At 37.3% G+C, this 23,529-nt stretch overlaps 1 protein-coding gene across 2 annotated transcripts in view; it reads right to left on the bottom strand.

The window, feature by feature from the left end:
• LOC137286760 (SH3 and multiple ankyrin repeat domains protein 3-like) overlaps positions 1 to 22,974 on the bottom strand; it is a 100,287-nt gene extending 77,313 nt beyond the window's left edge. The window contains exons 1-4 of one of the 2 annotated variants that reach the window (XM_067818740.1): positions 22,837 to 22,974; positions 7,194 to 7,444; positions 3,983 to 4,054; positions 981 to 1,106 (exon numbers count right to left, since the gene is read on the bottom strand). In XM_067818740.1, coding sequence (XP_067674841.1) covers positions 981 to 1,106; positions 3,983 to 4,054; positions 7,194 to 7,310 — 315 coding nt within the window. In that variant the 5' untranslated portion in view covers positions 7,311 to 7,444; positions 22,837 to 22,974. Of the gene's footprint in view, positions 1 to 980; positions 1,107 to 3,982; positions 4,055 to 7,193; positions 7,445 to 22,836 lie in introns of those variants that run through there. The other variant, XM_067818739.1, reaches the window with a different exon arrangement.
• Positions 22,975 to 23,529: the final 555 nt, after the last annotated feature.

Genomic DNA, 23,529 nt, shown 5'->3' with positions numbered 1-23,529 from the left:
CATTACTCTCAAACACTCTTGATTTCTTACACTGTAGGTGTTCAAGCACAAAGAGTCACTTAGACCTTGACCAGTGTATTTAACTCCTAAGTCACCATGACCTTGAAAATTAACTGAAGGTCACCTAAAACGACTGGCCCCTGCACCTTCCCCTGATAATGCTTGGTGTATGAAGTATGAAGAAAATCCAGTGAATGGTTCTTGAGATATCTCACTGACAAAGTAAAACGCTAAAGTCCCCTTGTGACCTGGAGATGAAGGTCGAGGTCACCAAACCTGACTGAGACCTTGCTTTACTGTGATAAACCTAGATACCAAATATGAAAAGGATCTAGTCAATGGTTCTTAAGATATTCCACTCGGTACGTACATACGTATGGACGACCTTGAAAATTAACTGGTCACCAAAATCGACTGGGCCCTGCAGCTTCCCTATAGGAAGCTTGATGTTGAATATGAAGAAAATACAAAGAACAGTTCTTGAGATATTTCACTGAAAAGCTTAACATGCAGCTTACTATGATGAAATCTTCCAAGTGTCGCCATGACCTTGAAAATTACATGAAGGTCACCAACATCAGCTGGGCCCTGCACCTTCCACTGATAAAGCTTGGTCTTGAATATGAAGGAAAACCAGTGAATAGTTCTTGCGATATCTCGCTGACGAGGTAAAATGCTGAAGTCCCCTTGTGGGAGTCAGGTCACCCAACCTGACTGAGACCCCTTTTTTACTGTGATAAAGCTACATACCAAATATGCATCTAGTCAACAGTTCTTAAGATATTCCAATCTGTACATATGTACAGACAGACGGAGCCTAAACGCACGGCAGAGGATAATAAGCCAGACCATTTAAGTTATCAAATGACACTTAATGCTCTTACTGTTTGACAATTTTGCACATAACAAACCTTTAACAACAACATAGGAGTTGCCTCCAGAATAAGAGTGTATCCAAAGTTATGCCAAACATGCCATACCTCAAGGAATCCAATAGGTCCCTGTAGTGGGTACTCCTGTAGTAGTCTTTCCTCATCCAGGAACTTTCCTGCACGGCCATTGGTGGGGGGCAAGTACAGCCCATAGTTGATGGAGTCTCGTAGATCCTATAATGCAATCGCAATGATGAATCAGAAGGTACATCACCAGCTTACAAGCCTCTGACATTTCTGCATAATGTTGTTTTCCTCCTCATAAACTTTTCTACAGTTGTCACAGCTTTTCACCAGTGTTTGCCACTAATGTGGCAATGTCCCCAACCACTAAAAAAGACTGTAATATTTATTATATATTCACTACTTGTTACTTTCTGGTCACACACAAGATGAATGAAAAGACTGGTATCTGCATAATCACTCAATGTACGTTGCCGACAAAATTTAAGACACAGGCTGCATATTTCATGAGAGATTGTGTTAGCATAAGTTTGAAAAGTGAACAAAGTGACATGGTCACATTGAAAATAAGATAAAGGTCACATAAATAAACTGATGTCTGTGTAATCCCTAAATGTAGGCTGTCACCAAATTTGAAGACACTGGGTAAAATATGCATGAGATATCAAGTTAACAAGAGCTTGAAAAGTGGTCAAAGAGTAGGGCTGACCTTGAAAATAAGGTCAAAGTCACCAAAATCATCTCGTGTTTGCACAATCACCGAATGTAGGCTCATTCACCAAATTTGAAGACATTGGGTACAACAGTTCATGAGATATCACTCTGACTCTAGGGGACATTGAAAGGTCATCAAAATCAACTGGTGTCTGCGTAAAGCCCAATTGTAGACTGTCACCAAATATGAAGACATTACGTATAACAGTTTATGAGATATTGCATTAACAAGAGTTTGAAGAGTGGTCAAAGAGTCGGGGTGACCTTGAAGATAAGGTCACCAAATTTGAAGATATTGGGCACAATATATCATCGCGTTAACAAGAATCGGGACATATGTACTGATGGACAGACCATGGATACATTGTCCCCCATTCCATGTTGCGGTGGGGGACAAAAATAGGGTGTGGTATAACAGTTTTTACTAGAAAAGCCACAAACCTAACATCATCTGGGCTACTCAGTCTCACAGTCGTCTCAGTCTTCATAATGTATTAACTGCAGTTGCTTAAGCCCAGAATACAATCACCAATTTTTTCCAGGCAAGAATCAAGCAGTTGTCTGAGCCTTAAGCCTTACTCCATATGTCTCAGGACCCCCTACAGTTTCCTCAACTTTTGTCTCACCATACACTGTCCCTACCACACTTGTCTTAGTCTCTGCCACCACCACAGTTGTCTCAGTCAAGTAGACTCCACCACACTTGTCTAAGTCTCTGCCACTACCACACTTGTCTCAGTCAAACAGATTCCACTACACTTGTCTAAGTCTCTGCACCCACCACAGTTGTCTCAGTCAAACAGACTCCACCACACTTGTCTAAGTCTCTGCCACTACCACACTTGTCTCAGTCAAGCAGATTCCACTACACTTGTCTAAGTCTCTGCCACCACCACAGTTGTCTCAGTCAAGCAGACCCCACTACACTTGTCTAAGTCTCTGCCACTACCACACTTGTCTCAGTCAAGCAGATTCCACTACACTTGTCTAAGTCTCTGCCACCACCACAGTTGTCTCAGTCAAACAGACTCCACCACACTTGTCTAAGTCTCTGCCACCACCACACTTGTCTCAGTCAAGCAGACTCCACTACACTTGTCTGATTCTCTGCCCCCACCACAGTTGTCTCACTACAGACCCAAATACACTTGTCTAAGTCTCTGCCACCACCACAGTTGTCTCAGTCAAGCAGACCCCACTACACTTGTCTAAGTCTCTGCCACTACCACAGTCCCCATGGCATTTGTCTTACCATAAATCATGACTGGTTTGAACCCACAGTGATAACTACATTGGTCTGACCCTCTGTAAATCTGAGAAGACATATCTAAAACAAGCCTCATGCTGTAAATAGAAGCTATTTCAGTGCTGAATTTATTCAGTGCTTGGAAGAGATCTGGTCATAATAGGTCCTAAAAAAACATGCAAATTGAAGAATATATACAATAGGGCTTGCTGATCTTATGATTCCCTTCTTGATACTAATATTTTGCCTGTTCACGATTTGATCAAATCCATATATATCGCATAGTATATCATAAAACATCATTCACTTCTAATATATCATTAACTGACTTTCACAACAACAATTTCAATACCTGACCTAGATTTTATCATAATTGGCTGAGGATGTTATATAGATGCATGATATCACTTTTCAGGCTAACTTCCTAAAGCTTATCTTATCAATTACGTAGATGTCAGCTGAAACCTTGATATCAACCACTATCTGGTGAAACCACAAATATCAGCTCCACCTGTATCACAGTGATATCTAAACATATATCCATCCACCTTCCTTGAAATACAGGTCTTCGATCAGTTAACTATCTAAATCTGTAGTGTTTGATGAAAAACCACAGAGGAAAATTGTGTAGTTGAGATGATTATCTAATTATTTCAGAAAACCATACTATGAAGAGATAATGCCACTTTTCCTATATATCTCCCAGAAGATTAGGTGAAACTGGGTTTGTCATTCTGTAGCCACATGTATGCCTGTCCTTCTACCTCTCCATCCCACTCATTCTCCATCTGTCTGAGCAAACCACTTCATATCTTGTCCCCATAGTGCTGAGAGCAAGGACCTTGTTCCTAAGGATGATCGTTACGACAGTCGTAAGTCTATGTTAAAGTATGGGAGTTACGACTGTCATAATGCTACAATCACTTTCAAGAATGGGACTCAAGAAGGTTAACAAGTACTATTTCTTAAACATATATTCTTTGGTCTGCTTCCACTGGAATATTGCTGAGTGCAGCATGAAACTAAACACACTCACTAAGTCTTTTGGTATGAATTATTCAGGGGATAAAATCATCAACACTCTACTCTCCATGAGAAACTATCTAATAACTGTGTGAATGCCCACCTTGGAAAAGGCTGCTAGTATCCTCTGTTTGGCTTGATACACAGAATCATCCAGCTGGAACTGCAGGCATTTCTGTAACACAGCAAACATGTCACATGTCACTATCATAAACCGTTTCATCATTGCTTTTCTAAATGTAGCAAAGTATGGAATTTTATTCTTATCAGAGAGACATTTCTAGGAATAGCTTTAGTTCTGTTGTTTTCATCAAATGTACCCATTGATCTTACACTAGGATTAATGTTGTCTGTACATAAAGCTATACTCATGTAAAGCATGTTAATTTACAAAACTGCCATCTAGAGCGGTCGTGGTATTTTGACTGAAAGTCTGTTGATGGAAGATTCTGGAAACTGTATAATAACCTTCAACAATGACATCAGGCACCACTCTCAGTGAAACCAGACTTGGACTAGAGATCAAATTTATTCACTTTAATGCAAGTGGATTCAAACTATTCTTCATACTGAGTAAACATAGGTTTACAATACTATCAGTCTTATTAAAACTATTCCAAAGTACATTTGAAAAATGTATGCTTATTTAATGTACATCCATGAAGGAATAAAAAGTGTCCATATTCTTAAATATCCAGTGCTGTCCTTAAAAGATGACTTAATCTGAATGTGCCCAGAGATATTTCCAAGTACTTGACACTGGTGCAGAACCACAGTTGATCTTATCACAACTGGTAAAACTGTCAACTGTTTGTTTTCAATGCTGCTTTAAGGCCAGACCATGCATATAGGTAATAACTTGAGATCTTAGTTATTTAAAAAAACCCATAAAATCAACTATAAAAGTCCATGGACAAACTATGGTTTTGTAAAACTTTAAAGATTTGACATTTGAAGCATTTTGGCATGAATGTAGATGCAAACATAAAAACAATGCTATAGAATGGTGATGGTGTGGATATGAAGTTTGTGGAGGAACAGATGCAAGAGAGAGAGGATGAACTTAACAACAAATCAGGATTCATAACTTAGCCATCACTGCCACAACAATCAGAGTGTTTGCAGGGTAAGTGACGTAATACTGGTATCATGAGCATGGAATGTGTACACTATTGGCAGCAGAACATGTCACAAACCCTCCTCTTTAATGTAAACAATACAGCATCAATTCTTTCTGCCAGGGGCTTTTTGTGTATTAATGAACCTTCTCCTAACTTAATTATTACTCTAATTTGACTTTCTTACCTCAATAACTGTCTCCTGACATTTCTGCCTTATATGATGTGATATTTAATACTTTTTCAAACTTGTTTCCACCTTTTAGCTGATGGTGACTTGGGAGGTATATATGCATGTGTGCAGAAGAAACAGAAGCTTTCACATCCGATGTGCTATTTGGACAAACCAATCTGAGGTCTGGTGTCATTAGTGTGTGATCAAGTACTCTTGTTCTTGCCCCACTGCCCTCTACCACCTTGTAGAAGGTTCGGTGGTTGGACATGTAGACCCATTTGGTACTTTTCAACAACAGACCAATTTGTGTCTCACTATCAAGTTTCATCACAAGGTCACATGCACACAGTAGAAATTTCTGGCAGTGCTCCTTATTGCCTGACTGTACGGTTTTGCAGTTCCAAACATGAAGTGAAGGCTATAAAACAACCTCAAAACCACTATGGTTCTGAATTCACATATGATGAATGTGACAGTGTTCAACATTACTAATACATCTCCCTTCTTTAGCAAAATACTCAGTACCTCCATGGGTTTAAACCTATATAATATAAGAGAGAAAACTGGAACAGTCAACACTGTTAGATAAATTAACTAAAGTATATGCAGTTTTCACTTTTTGTCTTCGAACTGGCTTACATTGAAATTGGCAAATATTTCAAAGTCTTTACATAAGACAAGTATAATTTCCTTTCATGTTGTGTTCTCAAAAGAGCTTTCTCCTACTAAAGGAGGTAATTTCCTTTCTTCAGCTTTAACAGCTGGTATGGTACACAGGTAAGGGTTTGAAATTGCTGGCCATATTCCAACCCTTTGCTTCATAATCCAGGCTAACATATATCAGAACTCTAAACCCTCTTGTTGATGTGTCCTTGGCCTACTTCTGGCCTATATTCCATACTTTCTGTCCAACTATGGAGAATATTTTATCCCTTTTCATGTGCACTTATGTCACCAATTGATATCACATTCACTTATACTTTTGACATTTGTTTTAGCCCTCCCATTGATGATTTACCAAACATTGACAGTCACTTGAGTGTTCAATTGTATAAACAATTAAGGGACCTAAGTTCAAGCAATTTTAAACAATCTAAATCATATCATGTGTGTCAAAACCATATTCCATGAATGTAGAAGACTCTGCTATGACTAGATATTTACAGCAGCAGAAGGCAAACAAGTGACCATTAAAGAATCTGAAATGTGTAATTTTACTGGTTCTAATGTTTACAGTTTTGTAAATTGTTCATAGTTGAAAATATATTCTGGGTATAAATGTTATTGGCAGCATTAGCCTAGTATACATCTGATCCACAACCACCTCTTTTGTGACATATGAATTAACCCATACATATATGATCATAGAAACTATTTTATCAATGCAGAAATAAAGTTTCTAAAACATGGATGAAACATACCAGTACATCAGTACACATTCTATATATGTTTAAGACAATATCATTTAACTTTTCATTCAGTATAAACAAATCTATGTAGATATCTGCCAAACACATATGTCAGGTAAGAGAAAATCATTTCTTCTTTATTTCACTGACAGTAAGTGAGGGAGCTTTGTTTCACACTGTACTTAGCAATATTCCAGTAATATCACAGCAGGGGGCACTAGAAATGGGCTTCACACATTGTACCCATGTTAGCAATTGATCCCAGGTGTTCGGCGGGAAGACCAGGGTTCAGTGAAAAGTTGCATACATGTACAATACACAAATTACAAATTTAACCAGTACACTATGCCTGTAAGAACCGATTAAGCCAGTTAATTCTGTTGCTGCTTTATGGCCAGACTGCTCATTTGTATATAAGCATTAATAGAGAATACTGAGAAAATATTTTGGTTTTGTCCAACAATCTCTCATGAAAAATATCTAGGTTCAAATGGTCACAGATACACAGAATACTTAAACCAAACCCATCCAGAAACAGATTTCAAAATTAGTTCTCAAGCCAATATGATTCAACACATCTCACAGAACTGCAATGGCTGATGATACACCTACCTGAATTTTTAGTTCCGGTATGGCTATTCTGATGTACACTGTACCCGTCTGACTATCTGGAGAGAAGGGATTATCTTCAGAATGGGAGTATGTGGAGTAGTTGGAGTATTCTCCCATTATGCTGTCACTGTCACTGCTGTCAATGTTGTCACAGTCACCGCCACGTGTCGCTTCCAACTGGTATCTTCAAATTCTGACATCTTCAGCACACACGGTAACATAGGTATCCAGTGTCTACTACATGTTTACGCCTGAAATGAATAAAACTTACCATCAAGAAGCGAAAGTCCAAACTTATGAACATGCTGCCATTTAATGTACAATGCCCCAGGAAATTCAGGACACATATTCTCCAAAACAAAATAATGACTCATTGCAATCATGTAAACATGATATATATATATATACATACTATCTGGCAAATGTCCAATTCCATGATGTTGAAAGCAATGGTGCACAGAGAAAACAGCAACACAATGATACCTTAGGTGACATCTGTCGATGAAATGTTATACAAAAGTTGTGCACTCCATGTTGTTGAAATTAGTTCTTGTGAATGAAACCAGCAAATCTTGGACTTAAAACTGTTGGGTAAAGACAAGGACTTTCATGCTTAGTTTGGGATACTGTTCAATGTAGTTTTGTAGCTATGTCCCAAAGCTATCATACTTTTTAATAATTCATCAATGCAAAAGGTTCTTCTAAATATCGCTTCTGACTATGACATAAACAATGACAGAACAAGGCATGCCACAATCTCAAGATACTAGTATAGCATATACCAGGTCAGTTATACAAGATTTCATCCTATGCAGGTTACTTAGTTGACAGGGTCCCCTCATGGAGGCAAATGTTTATGTGGATGACTAATTTGCTGCAATAAGTTGAGTTAACAGTGATGTGGAAGTGTTGTTGATCACAGGTGAACAAGTCCATAGTAACATTCGCTGAGTTCTGTTCTCAGTCAGACGCTATAGCTAGCAAAGTGAAATGAATATATCATTTCAATTTCTTGTAAACAGATATAATCCAAAGTGAGAAAAAAACCCATCAAAATTTCAGTTTGTTTCTTCAAAACTATCGATCTTCCCGTAAAACAAGTCAGAGACAGTGCCTAGGGTACTAGCTCCAAAAGACTAAGGTGTCACAATATAAGCAGCGACACCAAATATATTCAGCAGCTTCCAATGGCATAACAGACCTTAAGTATGAACTTCCACTATCATTATATTCAAACTTGACAGGATAATGGTATAGAGTCTTAGGTGACATTCGTGAACATAACTAAGCTTGCAACAGTATTCTTTCAATTATAAATTATTCATAATATTATCAGAGCAAGTCATAAAACAGCATTCGAGCACAATGTAAATGATCAAAATGAAAATTCAAAATGTTACCTATTCCATGTTGTCCATCAACCTTCCTTACTGAATCACATCACATAGCCAGAGGCCACTAGCAAATATTCAGCAGTTCAAACTAAAGAGTGAGTGATGTATATCTGTCTGTCTTGCTGTACATAACATGACCTATGGCTGGGCAGTTTTCTGACACTGATGTGTGTGATCAGTGATCTGGAGGTACACAAAAGGAACAGCCTGTTTGAACATACAACATACCTCCTACATTACACCTACATCACAGGTCTGAGATAGCTGATGGAGGTGGGGACTTTTGGTAAGATGGCTTATGTCACAGGCCCACCTGGATACAGGAGTGGTCAGCACACATGATAAACAGCAACAGTTTGATTAATACATCATCTCAAAGTAGCAGTGGATGCTACCATTATCAGTTTCAAAACCTATTCCCAGGCACAATTTCCCTGTACTTGAGATGCAACATGGGAAAATCTTGGTTATTTTAGTGATGTTTTCAAAGCTGCAGCATCAAGAAGAAAGCAGTGACTTATGGATCATAAGACATATGAAGAACAATTAAGGTGTCAATATTAACACCCCAAATATCTACCATTTCAAGCATATCATACACCTGGTACAGTAAACAAACTGTTTAAGGACTACCAAACGAGGCCTCCCTCCACCATGTTGCTTCAGTACCTTTGCCAACTGCTGATTGTAAACATGTCAACATTGTAAGACCATGTCAAAACACGTAATCTGCTTATCTGGGAAAGCGAAAACACTTCAGCTTGTGTTGTTTTCCTTCATCTATCTTGTAATGGCTTACTTGGTTTACATGTTTATGATATATGTAGACCATGTACCAGTGTCAATGTTTCAGTCCAGCAGACCAATGCTGGATTCCTACCAATTACACAGGGAAAATCCTCACTAAATGTTAGAGTAAACACTAGGTTTTAAGGTCTAGTTCAAGAAGAGTTCCCCTAATGGAGCAGTGAGTGTATGAAACTCAGCTCAGAGAGAATGGGTATGAGGGAGTAAGTGTAACTGTATTTTAGTTATAACAGCTGAAGAAAAGCCTGGAGTGGTGCAAGCCTCAGATATTTACCACTTTTATGAAGCCTACAAGCACAGATCCTAGATGACCAATTGAAGCACTTTCATATTCAATACTAAACATGTACAAATGATTCCAAAATGAAAATTCCCAGAAACTGACAAAATTATTGAATATGTGTATAAGAACCACATCACATCGGCTAGTCTAGACTTGCCCAGATCTCTAAGGTAATAATTGAAAGTTTAAATGAAAATACAAAGAACAGACTGGCATCCGTACAGTCTGCCTGTCTAGACTTGCATCTTTTATGGATAGAATTACTATACATCCATAGGCTTAGTATTCAGTATAGCCTTTGAGCATGGCTAAGGCAGCTCTTACAGTGAATTTGCTATATTAATACATATGACACCATCTATTTCAGTCTAGTGATTTGTTCCATGAAAACAAGCCTTATTGCAACAGTTTTGTAACACACATGCATCTATAGTACTGTAGGAAATAGAAGGAAAACATTTTTTCACGTTTATTTCTACAATTTATGTACCTAATATGCAAAAGTGTGAAATATATGTTATACTAAGTTCTGCCTAACTACAGTGCCCATGGTAGGGAGATAGGAAAAGGGAAAAAAGGGCTTTCCTGGGGAAGGTTAGTGCAGAAATGAGAAATGAGAAATGAAGATTTTTTTCAAAGTTCAAAATGACTTATTTGGAACAGAACATGGCTTTATGCAAATTAGTGTATGATGATAGTGTATTATTAAGGGCACTTTTTAAATGCCCATTTTGAAATTAGACTTAGCTTCATTATAAACGATAGCTAACATACAAATTAATAATATTTTCATGCTGAAACTATTACGGATGTAGCTACTATGGACTCTCACTATCACTATAAAAAGAAACAGGTATAGGAGGGGTCGTCTCAAAGGGAAAACCCGGACGGGTGAAGCAGATGATTGTTGGGGTCAGGCTGCGGCATAAAGATATGAGCTAAGGTATGATAATTCTCAAGGGGAATTAAAGTAGGGAAGTACACAGCATGTCTCAACATATATAACAAAATCCAGTCCTTTTGATCATCTAAACATTTACTTGAAAGAAAGAAAAACTTGTTAGATGTTACAACACACACAAAAAAGCACAATTTATCTTAGCGATGACGAGATGACCCCTTGTGCCAGTATGCATTTCATGGCAAGTGAGTCGATGGTCCATCATCATACCTGGCTGAGAGGCCTCACTGATCTATTGTTTTCAACAGCTATTTATACTTTCTAAGGTTTGCCTGATTTTATGATGAAACATGCTTTTCTGGATATTCTCTTATGCATCCCACTCAATGTCCAGTTATGGCGGAGTTCGACATATCCTATTTGCAGTTGTGTAAATTTGGCGGAAGCAAAGTAAAAGCCTATAAACACTTTTTTCTTTTTCCGACAGTACCAACATATTTCTTACTTGTTCCAAATTAGAAGCAGTGTTGAAGAACGTTAATATCAAGTCGTTGAAAGCCTAATTCAAGTTACAAGACTACAATGATTCTGTAACAGTTACAAATGAAACAAGCTTAAACAAATTAATATTACATTTCAGATTCCAGCAAAATAACATAGAGCACAGTTTTGAGTGCATCAAAAGATGACAAAACTCATGTTGTTGCAACTGATGTCCAGTTTACTGCTGTTGGTTTGCACCTAATCACAGTATTCATTTGTAATGAAACATTCCACAAACGCTTGGCTAGGCAGAAAATTAATGTTTTTCTAACCCATATTGTAAAAGCTGGTTGAGTATAGATGACTCAGGTTACAGTATTATTCTATTGTTATCATGCTTTGAAAATTACAAAGCTTCACAACAAATAACTTACATAATCTTATTTCCTAAAATTCATACTTATTGTGTTTTATAACAGTAACACACAAACAGAATAATACCTGAATTGTTATTAAGTTACTAATTTAAAGTTAGCATTTATACTTGCACTTAGAACTCTTGCACAGTACAAACACCCACATGATTAATCCATGGCATCGTGTAATCTTAATCTGATTAATCCATGAGTTGAAGGAATTTTTAATAGTCATGATAGCAAACTAAATAATTATGGATCAAATATGTCAAATATGACGGATTCTACATCAGAAAAACACAGTTAACCAACTTCGGTGAAATCAATGGTCTACTTATAAAATGATGTAATGGATGACTGAATGAACAAAAACACTAGCATTACTTACAGTTGGAAGTCTATCACGATTCTGACCAGTCTATGTTCATGTTAAGAGAGTCGTACAGCCCATGAGAAGTGAATTAACTATTGCAGCTGGTCAGTGATGGCATGTCACATGTAGCTTTCAGCATGGTCTAACACAAGCCTGATTAATGTCACATATCAAAGGTAATGGGCTCTAAGTTATTTAAGAGATGCATGCTACATGTAGCAGTGTTGAGGCAAGTCAGACCATCCTTTACTCACAAATGTGGAAACAATAGCTGCTCCATATCCACAACAGAAATTATTGTAGAATATGACTCAAAGAAGATGTTTCCAATTTCTCTCATTCATATTCACTAATGAGAATGACACATGGTTTTCCACTGTAAAATTACTTGTACACCTATCTCATTTGCACTTCACAGTTGTCAGCACACACCTTATGCAACAACTACCCAAACAATACCACACAAACTATTGATATTTTAACCTGACTCATATAATACTAGTATATGACACAGTTTACACCATATGTGTCTCAGTAACATGTTAGTAACCTTCAAAATAATAGACTTAAGAACACCATGCTTTTAGTTATGGTCTATTTGCTACCATAACAATGTCATGCTCTTGAGTTATATCAGTTAGATATTTGTTGTTACTTCATTACATAAATGCTATGTAGTTTTCATATACATTGCATGAATCAAATATAACATTATTATCACAACAATGTTCTGCTGACACCTATCTATATTCCCACAATCATCATTATTTGTGGCCTAACAAGACAAATTAGATTGTTGCCTTAACTAAGGACAGAGAAATACTATACATACCATGTATTTCCACTGCACAAACTCTGATCACAAAATCTTCAGATAAAATTCTTCCCATTGTTTCAGTGATAAACAAAAAAGCTAGTTCAGATAAATTTTGAAGTATGTACTATTGTTTATGGTATCTCCTGTCTCTTCCTTCACTGGTAACACCTCTACTAGCACAGATATGTCCTTAAACAGCGTATGCATGTTCAGAGCTGTTATCTACCATATTGACCCAAGCAAAGGGTAGTCAGGTATGTAGGATCACTTATCATGGGTCTTACTTACGTCAGCAATAGTTGTTTCAAATCTAATACAGTTCATTTGATAAAATACGGAATTAATAGTGAATAAAGTGATATTGCAACAGCCACGAAGTCAAAGAGTATTTTCCATTAAACAATACCCACCACACTTCAGATTATGACAATTCAAAATATGGTCATGACTGTAAAACTTCACAGATGCCCTGGATAAGCCTTAGCAGTATATGTATGTGTACTGATAAGATTCATATTTGCTTGGGTAAACATCATATGAATGATGAGAGAAATTATCAAAACCTTTATTACCTCATGGTATTCATATATGTAACAAGACCAAGGAATAGTACAACTACATGTATACTGGAAAGAATTTCAAGAACATACAATCACAAACTGCACCATTAAAGCAATGACTCCTGAAGCTGGTAAAACATCTTAGCATTTCTCCTACCTATGAATACTTCCACAGAACAATTTGTATCAGAACAGAAATCACTTACAATATATGAGGTAATGTTTCCAAGTATGCATTTGACATGTGAGGGCCCTAATTGTTTGGGACAGCTATAAAATCATATCATGTATATATGTCCATGAAAATAAAGAATGTGACACTCTCATCAACAATTGTGGCCTATGAAAAATGCGGCTATATAGAATGCACACTGCCATATATGAATCAGGTATGAATCAAGTACACAAGCAATCATATCTTTAGTTTTAGTTTGTCTCCTTAAAATTTGTGTATATGTACCGTGTATACCCGCGTATAATGCCATTCCGTGTATAATGCGACCCTCCTCTACATCCCTTAAAAATCGAGGATAAATCATATACCCTGTGTATAATGCGACCATTGTTGAAGCACATCACCAATAAAAAAGTGTTTTGTCATGCGTTGTTGTTTTTATACGAAGCTTTGTGGAGCGTATTACTCCAAAACAACCTGGAATGAAGCACATTACCAGCACACATCCAATAAATACATGTTTGCCTTGCGTTGTTGTTTTTTCTACGAAGCTTTGTCAAGTGTGGTGTAACTCCAAAACAAGTTGCCATTTTGTGTTCAAACGGTGCGACATGAAATTGACACCCGTAAAAATATAAGCAAAGTCGAAGTACATTTTAGAAGTCATTTATTTTGCACAGACATTCTAGCAGAATTAGAGGTCAGCTGCCATGAATCCACCAAACTCAGTGTCAGATTCATCGCCACACAACTCACTCCATGCGACTGAATCCGTCATATCATCATAGAAGTCCTCCAATTCATCCTCGAAGTCGTCGGGTATGTTTGATGTGTCAATGTCTTCGGACCTGACCCCGGACGACTTAACCATATCGTCGAAAAGAATGTCATCTTCCGAGCCATCCATGGCATTAGATATGCCACACTTTAAGAAACTACGCTTCACCATTGCAGTTGGAATAGCTTCCCATGCCGTCTTCACCCACTCTGTGACGACTGGTAGCAAGGCCTTGCTCTGCTTGTTTGTTTTGGTGAAGGTCCGCTCCCCGTTCACCATCCAAGAGTGGTACATATCCCACACAAGTAGGGATTTGCAGCGTCTGATACCCCCAGGCCTCTTCATCCACACATGTTCAAGCCACTGGTGTATTTGTGCCTCGTCCATCCACCCTTTCTCCTCAACAGTGACAAACACGTCACAGGGGAACTTTTCTTTCGGCATTGTCTTCCGCTTGAAGATAACCATAGGCCTCACTTTTGTTCCATCACCATACATGCCAAAACCACTATGAAATGTTGCTTTTCAGCCCCACATCTTCGAACTGACACCGTTGAACTCCCCTTCGTCTCAATGGTCCTCGAACCTGGCATGTCGAAGTTAAGGGGGGTTTCGTCCATGTTGCCAATCTGGCTCAGGTCGTAGTCAATCTTCTTCCTCTCATGGAGAACACGCGGGTGAAAAAATTCAACCTTTGTCTCCACTTCAGCAGGAATCTTCTGGGCGATGTGCGTCTTCTGTCTAAGTGTAAGGTTGAATCTTCTAAGGAAACAAGAGCACCAGTTTCCAGAGGCTTTAAATGTCGTCAGTATATCCAAGTCCTTCCTCATCCGATGAAGCTGCAGAGCATGCTGTCTTATCATCATGCGTGTCACAATGCATGCTGACTGCCACATGTCACTGATCCACTTGAAAAGAATCTCTTCTAGTGGCTTTAATGGACTCTCATCCATCTGGCCTTCTTCGTCTTTGGCACGTCCTCCAATGATGACTTTGCTTTTCTCCAACTTCGCATCAACGACTCGTTAATGGAGAACTCACGTGCAGCTGCACAGTTGTTTCCATTCTCAGAAAAGGCAACTACCTTGAGCTTGAAACTAGCATCATATGCAAATCGTTCTCTCTTTGACCTCATGATGAGGTATGAAAAGTAAAGTAATAAGTTATTTATACCCATCCCTTTTCTACTCATGCAAATACGAAACCATTCTATAATCCGCCATTTGGAGACAATGGGAGACTTTTTCCTGTATTGAATTACCATTTAACTGTGTAGTAAATTACTTGGCTTATTTCGGCTTCACATGTAGGGTGTTTATTCAAAAATCACTAATGAACACGTTCTCCAACACTTGTTAATACAACTGTATAAACAATGGGACTTGATTTCTGCTTCATGTGCTTCTGCTTCTGCTGAAAGTGAAACCTCTGGGGAAAAATACGTAAGTTTGTATACCCCATGTATAATGCGACCCCCTTTTCTAACCCTAACATTCTAGGTACGAAAAACTTGCATTATACGCGGGTACATACGGTACTTGTAATCTTGTAGTGTGGAAGAAAATAAGAATTATACACATTCGACATCACCTCCATATGATGCTTCAGTGAATGGTATGACAGTATGCGCTCTCTTAGTTGACCTTGACCCTAAATGAGCTAACAAGGGGCTTAAGGTCATTTGTGGCAAACAAAGGTGGGTATTTTGTCAGCTTAAACAAGGGGATGACACAACCAGTAACCTCAGTAGGAAAACGACAGTCTGTGGCAGTCTTTGCTAGCAGGTTTAACAGATCTACACATGACCTCAGCAGTCTAAACTTCCTCATATCTGTCCATATAATACACACAAAAATACCTTGTAACATGTGTCACATACATGTATGATTTATTTATGAAAAGGGTGATTGATGTTCAACTCAGTAATGTCTCCCGGAGGTAAATGAATGGTGCCAAATCATAATTTCATGGCAAATTATTAGACCTCAGTTGCCAAACTTTCAGCATTACTGATGTTCTTTATGCTGACAATACACAGTTGTCATCTGCTACACATATGTCCATTCTTAAGCTGATTATATTCTGTCAATTTCAATAAGAGCAGCTTATGTGATTTTAGCATCAAACTTGTAGCAATACTTACAATCATCTGTACCTGATATAATCAAACTAAACTTTCATATTTGATACACTGAAAATGAAATTAACAGTTACAGAGTGTGTGTGAAATAAATATTATCCTGCTTGTCTAATAAATGCTACACAGTGTTATCAAGATGATACTGATGAAAAACATGTTTGCACCTGTCCATTTTATCCTTGCCTTTTCATGTCAGAAATATTGGCAAATACTTGACTTACTAGAGGAGTAAAATTTTAATGTCCTTTACATATTAGCAAAATGTAAACTCCACCACAACTAAAAAATGTCTGCACGAGGATCGGTTAATGCAAATTAAAGCAAAAATGACAAAGATTTGAAATTCTATGAAAAGTGTCCTTTCTATAAAAAGTTGATACGATATTTGTTCAGAATACAAAATAACAGTCTTTGCTTCTTGTCACTGGACACAGTGCACTTCAACAATGATAAATCTAACATTGCCAGTAATCCATTTGAAAAGAATAACTCTTGAAAAAAAATATTTGCTTTGACATGGTACTGCAATTTGCTGCATTTTTTCACAGGTGAAGCCATCCGGATGTGTTAATGCTGTCAGTGCATTGTTTACCATGTTCAGAATAAACTACATGTCACAGGTTGATTCACAACCTGCTTTTCAAGAACTCTGAAATGAGTCGAAGCACTGTAATACTTGTGAGAATACATCCAATGTCACTACACCTGTGGCACGACTGAGAGCAAACACTGCATTGTAGAGCGGTACTGAGCAATCATAACTGAAATATTGCCCAGGTAAAGGCCACAGCCAAACATTTGTCAATATTGTTCAATCACAAAATCAAGCATAGTAATGGTACAAATCTCCTCTGCTTCAACTCAAGTCAACATGCACACTTGAACAGGTTCAACCTATGTTGTAACATTATGGGTGTCAATAGGACAATGTTTTCCTGTATCTGGTGACCATAAGAACAAGAACAAATGTTCAGTATTACACAGGAACATGTCTGACAAGGTAGCCATTTCAGGAAAACCTGTGAGAGACATGTTAGACATGGTTACCAAATGTTAGGGATGTCAAGTTGATGGCTATCTAGCAGCATGTACCTTTGATTCTTATTTTTCTAAGATAAAATCATAACTAATTTGAACTGACTTCCCATATATCTAAGCAATGAAATGGTAATTATTTCCATAACAATACTGATTTGTCCAATACTGATACTCATACAATCAGATTAGTTTTGCATATATGACACATATTTAATATAACATGTATGCAAAGGGATATACAGTATATCTTGGATAATAGCCTTGGCTGTCAAACTATGCTCTTGAAAATAGGGATTCGTTTCCTTAATTCACCATAACACTGCATTCATGGCAACAATGTAATAAAAGGCATTAAAGGCTCTTCTTGTCTGTTAGTTCTGTGAGGAAAAATGTCCCCTTGACCATATATATTGACATGTGCTGGAGACCACATACTGAATATCAGTTTATTATACAAAAATGTGTTTCGGACATCTTTGATCAGGATGGTACAGAGATCTTCATATCTGTAGTGCAAACAAGAAGAATAACCAAGTTAACACTCTATCCAACAACCCAAGATTTTCTCTAAAGATTAAGATACATTCCAGACATACTCACAAGCTGTTACCTTAGTACAAATCAAATTACTGTGACTAAACATATTATTTTGGAAGAAATTTCAAACATGGTCATGTTCAATCCAAATATTTTGACATTAGTCCCAATGTTTGCAATCAGATGGAATTTGTTTTGTGTCTCTGGCTGACCAGCATGACAAAATTAAGAAATAACTGGTACACACACACCACATAAAGTTAACCTTAATGTTTGGTATTTGGCCGTGCATGAACTCTGTGTTCGTAGTTGGTTGAGGTGGTCAGTCTTTGTCAGGGGCAGGGTCAAGATCTCACTGGAACAGAATTCTCTCACACCTGGTCAATGGTAAAATCCTCTGGAGACACGTTTCACCAACATGTGACATTCTGGGCAGGGATTTGTTTTACATACTGAGGATAACTTCTCGCTTCTTTCGACAACAGGTCAATTTCCCTGGTCGTTATTAAGAAACACAGAACAAACTGGACATAGTAAAGGTTTTTAAACAAAAAACTTGAGAAACATTGTGACAAACACATTACAAAACTGGAACTCTAAATAATGGAAATACTGAAAGCACTGTTATTGCATATTCTATATTTCTGTTTTCACACGACAAAGAAATATGACAAATACACAACTGCTGCACCTTGAAGCAGATAATGAACTCTAATAAAATGACCGAACTGAAAGCTGTCCTTATCAGCATTCATACATAAGATCCAGTATTAATGCTCACGTACCATGGCAAAGTGACTAATGTTAAAAGTAAATAAAAGGTCAAAAAGAACTATGTAACTTTTTAACATGCCTTATATTCAAGGTGATGGATCACTGGGTATACACAAAATATTTCCACATCTGACATAAGAAACTGTGTTTGGATTATTCAGTGACAGTATTTGTGGATTTACAGTTTGCATAACATCATTCAATATTTGTGGATTGCAATGCTTACAAAGTGAAAAGTAAGTAAACACTGTACACACATTCCAGACAAAGCATATCCTACCTAGGACCTACAACAGGCTTGCTTTATCATCATATCATAATATCATGCAAGCCTAACACAGTCTCCTGGCAACTGCTCTCCTGTAGACTATTTTCACCTTTGTTTCAAGTTCCCTCTGAGATTAACTGCACCTTGTGTCATCACCTGAAGACCCTAGTGTCTGTTGCTCGTACATGATGAAGTATAAAAACAGCAAAACCTAAATTCTTGTACAGGTATCAGACAAGACCCCAAATCCTGGAGTTTATATGTAGTGTTAAGGTACCTAATAGTTACACTGAAATCTCATGATTTGTACAGAATCTTTAGAAATTTCATAGCTGAATTGTGCTGTCTGAAAAAGGAATACTGTAATCCCATGATATCCATGGCTCAGACAATATCTTGATGACAGACTTAAACTATTATGTCTATCTCTTTCAACCCTGTGTATTTCATTCACCAGACAATATCTTATTCACAATGTCTGTTTCTATAAATAGTGTTTCAAGTGCGTGGTTGTCAGTGTCACTGCCTTCATGTATGTTTTCAGAAACCAGTTCCAATCCATGAAGAATAATCCAGATTCCTGAGATGAAGTATGTATGTTGGCATTTGGCAATGCTAATGTTAGAATTCAAACATAAGATATAAATGTTAAACTAACAAGCTCAGAGCCAGGGCTATGACAGTAAGTACTTTTGCATAAAATGTTGGTACACTGTCACCTGTGATTATCATCTGAAAAACATGCCGATCAATTTCTTCTATGACACTGTCATGGTAATTCAAGAAGCAGCATTGTATAACAACCTATCAGTATCTTATCATATAAAGTCTGGACAATTTCTAACCTGAAAAACTAATGAACTTAAACATGAAATTTCCAAATACAATTGTCTATAACTACCAAATTAAATACTTACTTCAGTGATCAACCTTTGTTCACCCAGCACAGTGATATGGATCAAGTATATACATCAGTAACAAATGCCTGCCCTGGTGATCATATTTATCCAAGCCTATACCTGACCACTCTCATAACAAGGGCCAAGGTTATCTTAACTTAACAGACCATGTTAATGGCTGGACATAATCATAATGTAATGAATGTAAACAGTCTACAGAGAACATCAGCGTAAGTCTGTGTATATAGACAACTTAACTGCAGCTTTGTGTAGCAGTAACTCTGTTCGTGGCTCTCATGGTATTATCAAATTCAGATATCGCTAACATTAACTAAACACAAGTAAACTGACATTCGTGAATTCACCAGCATGATCATATACAGGTGCCATCCTATGGTCCAGCTCACCATTTTATATCCTTGCCAACCAGATGATTGTAACACAAGAAATTCAATTCAGTTCAATTCAAAAAAATATACAGCTTGTTGGCCGCAATGTTTTGAATAATTTTGTAACACAATCTAATCCTATTTTCATTTCTTCATACAAAGCGTAATACAGTCAATGCAAATGGATGTATACCATCAGTGGCTTCATACAATGATTATACAACGCAGAGCATAGTATTACTCACCAATGACAGTACAGTGCAATGTCTATCATTCCGCTCAAAAGACTCCTATATATACTGACTTTTTCATTGAGTGTAATCTGAACATTTGAACTTTGAAACAAATTTAACTGTGCCAGGTCTTCAAACAAGTAACAATACGGACAAGCCCCTATAACCATATAATCAATGCACAACAATTTCCACATTCATCCCAAAAGTCTATCATATTTATTGATGTCTCAATTATATATCCTATATTCAATGTAATGTATTGACACCACCAACACATTCTTCATGAAAACAATGCCTACAGGAATTACAAGCAGCCTGTACACAGCCCTCTATACAACTTAAAGAACTATGTATAACTGATATTAGGTGTCATTATGCTGGATTCATCTCAGTGGACTGCCAAGTGATTCTTGAGTGCCTATTATTGTAGGAAAGAAATTATTTGTTTCCCTCAACTTCTGATCAACCTGCACAGCAGGAAGCACTGATGTTAAGTTGGTATCTGAATACTAGTGCCACATACTAGAATGAAAACAACATGTAATGTCAGTGGCTGCAACAGATAAACTGATATTATTTATGAGTTTGTTGTATGTTTCTACACTGTTCAGATAAGGTATATATAAACAAAACCCACTGGACTTCAGTTGCAAGAGTAAAATGTTCCATATTGATGCTCATGCAAGGTAAGGTCAGGTAAAATGGGGTTTAATGTTGCCCTTAAGAAAATTTTGCTCATACAATGATGTGCATGTGTGTGTCTGTGTGTGAGCATGTATTAGTCCAGACTTGAGCTTTTTTTTTTTTTTGGGGGGGGGCTTTTTTTATTGTTGTTTCCCACAGTGCTTGTTCCCTGAAATACCATGCCACAGTTATGCATGAATACCCAACTCAGACATATCATATTGACTCCCAGCTGACCAGTTCTTGTTTCACCCATTAACGCCAAGCACCAGACATGTACCAACAAGTACCATATCTTAATGGTTTTGGTATGTCAGAGCCAAGGATTGAACCCGAGGCAAATGCTAATGTCAATATGGATGCACTTTTACAAAACTGACACAACCATAGTTATCATGGAGACTACCACACGTCATGTCCTGAAAACATAAACTAAGACCTATGTTTTCATCATAAAAATGTTAAGGCCTAACCACGTAATAATAACTAGCAAGCAGCTGGAACACAAAATGCCTGCATGGCTGAAGTGACCCACTGAGTTCAGGATCTCTGTTATCATTGTTATTACGGGCAGGAGAGGCCTTTAGGTCACATAATTGAAAATACAACACAAACCAGGTTCAACTGCAAATACTTGGGACATTTGTAAAAGTTATATAAAGTTTGTGCAGTTTGCAGGCTTTTTGACCAAATATATACATACAGGTTGATTTTCTCTGTATAACAAACACTGAACCTAAGGATGGATATCATTGCATTAACACTAAAAAAAGAGGTTTATTCACATGAATAACCAAATGAAATATGTGAACAAGAATTTTACACTTATTTCATATGCAGCATAATCCAGGCAAGGACACCTGCATTTTACACTGAGATTGCACACCATATAAACCATAAATATAAGTATTTTACACTGATTTTGTACAAGTTATAACCAACAAGTGAGAGTCCACAAAACAATCAACATGAAACACAAGCAAGTACTTCTTAAAGTAACACTTGATATTGTTAACTAATAGACTACACAAAAAGAAACTTAAGTCAAGGTCATTTAGGGTAATTGAACTTAAATCAGTGTCCTATAGTAGATGACAGGACATTTTCCATTATAATACATCAAATCGGGACACAATGAAATGAACACAACACACTTAGCCACTGGAACAGTTTTACCATACAGTTAAACTAAGCCCTCTTGTCAATGATTTCTAAAGTTGCATTATCATTAATCAAGGCACATACATTTATGACATCTTATCACATGTGTTGTGACCTACTTTCAATAAGGAAAGTATTTTACATCAGTTGAGAGGGATCAAATTCAAATTTGAATTACACACTATCTTTCCTCATGTACACTGAATCCTTCGTAACAAGAACTCTTCTTGGTTACATTTAAATTACAAAGGAAGTGGATGTACAAATTTTGTATTTTTCATGTACCAGACATTATCACTTGAATCCTACTTCCCAACACTACTTTTGAAAATATCAACTCAAATCTGAACATAAAATATCAAAACTTCAACAAAGTTCAATGTTCATGAAACCCAGAATAAACAGCAAAACCTAAGCACAAAAGGTAGTACACTGACATACCATTATATTCAACCTGTGGTTGCACCATCAGTAGTATCACACTGACATAAACTACAACTATAACCAACCGCAAAACAAAAGTAACATACCTTGAAACAGTAATATCCAAACATTCAGCTGAACAGCAGTAAATCCACCATCACGATCAAAGCTTGCCACAACAAGCCATCACATCCCTGACAAAGGCTAATTAATTAATGATGAGCTGATTACAGCCTTGGGCACCTGCCCAATCCAGGGAACAATTGATTGATAGAGACCTGCCAGGAAAGTACCTGCCTTGGTGATGTTGTTGTCCGACTGTAGTGTGCCTCAATCTGATCGTCCCACTGTGGGACAGGCTGCTGTGTCAAGCCACCTATGCACTGAATGAATCTGCTGAGCTAGAGCTTTGTGGACAAGGTTAAACATTTAGGTAGAAAAGGTCTGTATCTGCAATTCTGAAATCATAAATACAACATCGAAAATAGTAGCAAATTGTAAATACTGTATCAAATGTTTCATTAGATCAATATACTTATACAGACTTCCTTAAACTTGTAATCATTCCATACTAGTACTTGAGAATTCATCAAGAAGTAAATATTTCTTTTAAAAGAGTCTACCATTAGGAACTTCTTCAAGGTAGTAATACTTCACCTTATATCCCAACGGAGAATCAACATAGTGCATTATTCATTAGACCAGTCATCAGACAAGTAAGTACTTCATACTAGAACACTAACAGAATTTATCAAGATAGACATCACAATAGACCAGCTTCTTCAAAGTATTCCGGACCT

This window comes from Haliotis asinina, chromosome 6, assembly GCF_037392515.1.
Source record: "Haliotis asinina isolate JCU_RB_2024 chromosome 6, JCU_Hal_asi_v2, whole genome shotgun sequence".
NCBI lineage: Eukaryota > Metazoa > Mollusca > Gastropoda > Lepetellida > Haliotidae > Haliotis > Haliotis asinina.
Note: the sequence above shows the minus strand (reverse complement) of the source record. Positions and strands in the feature narration are given on the sequence as shown.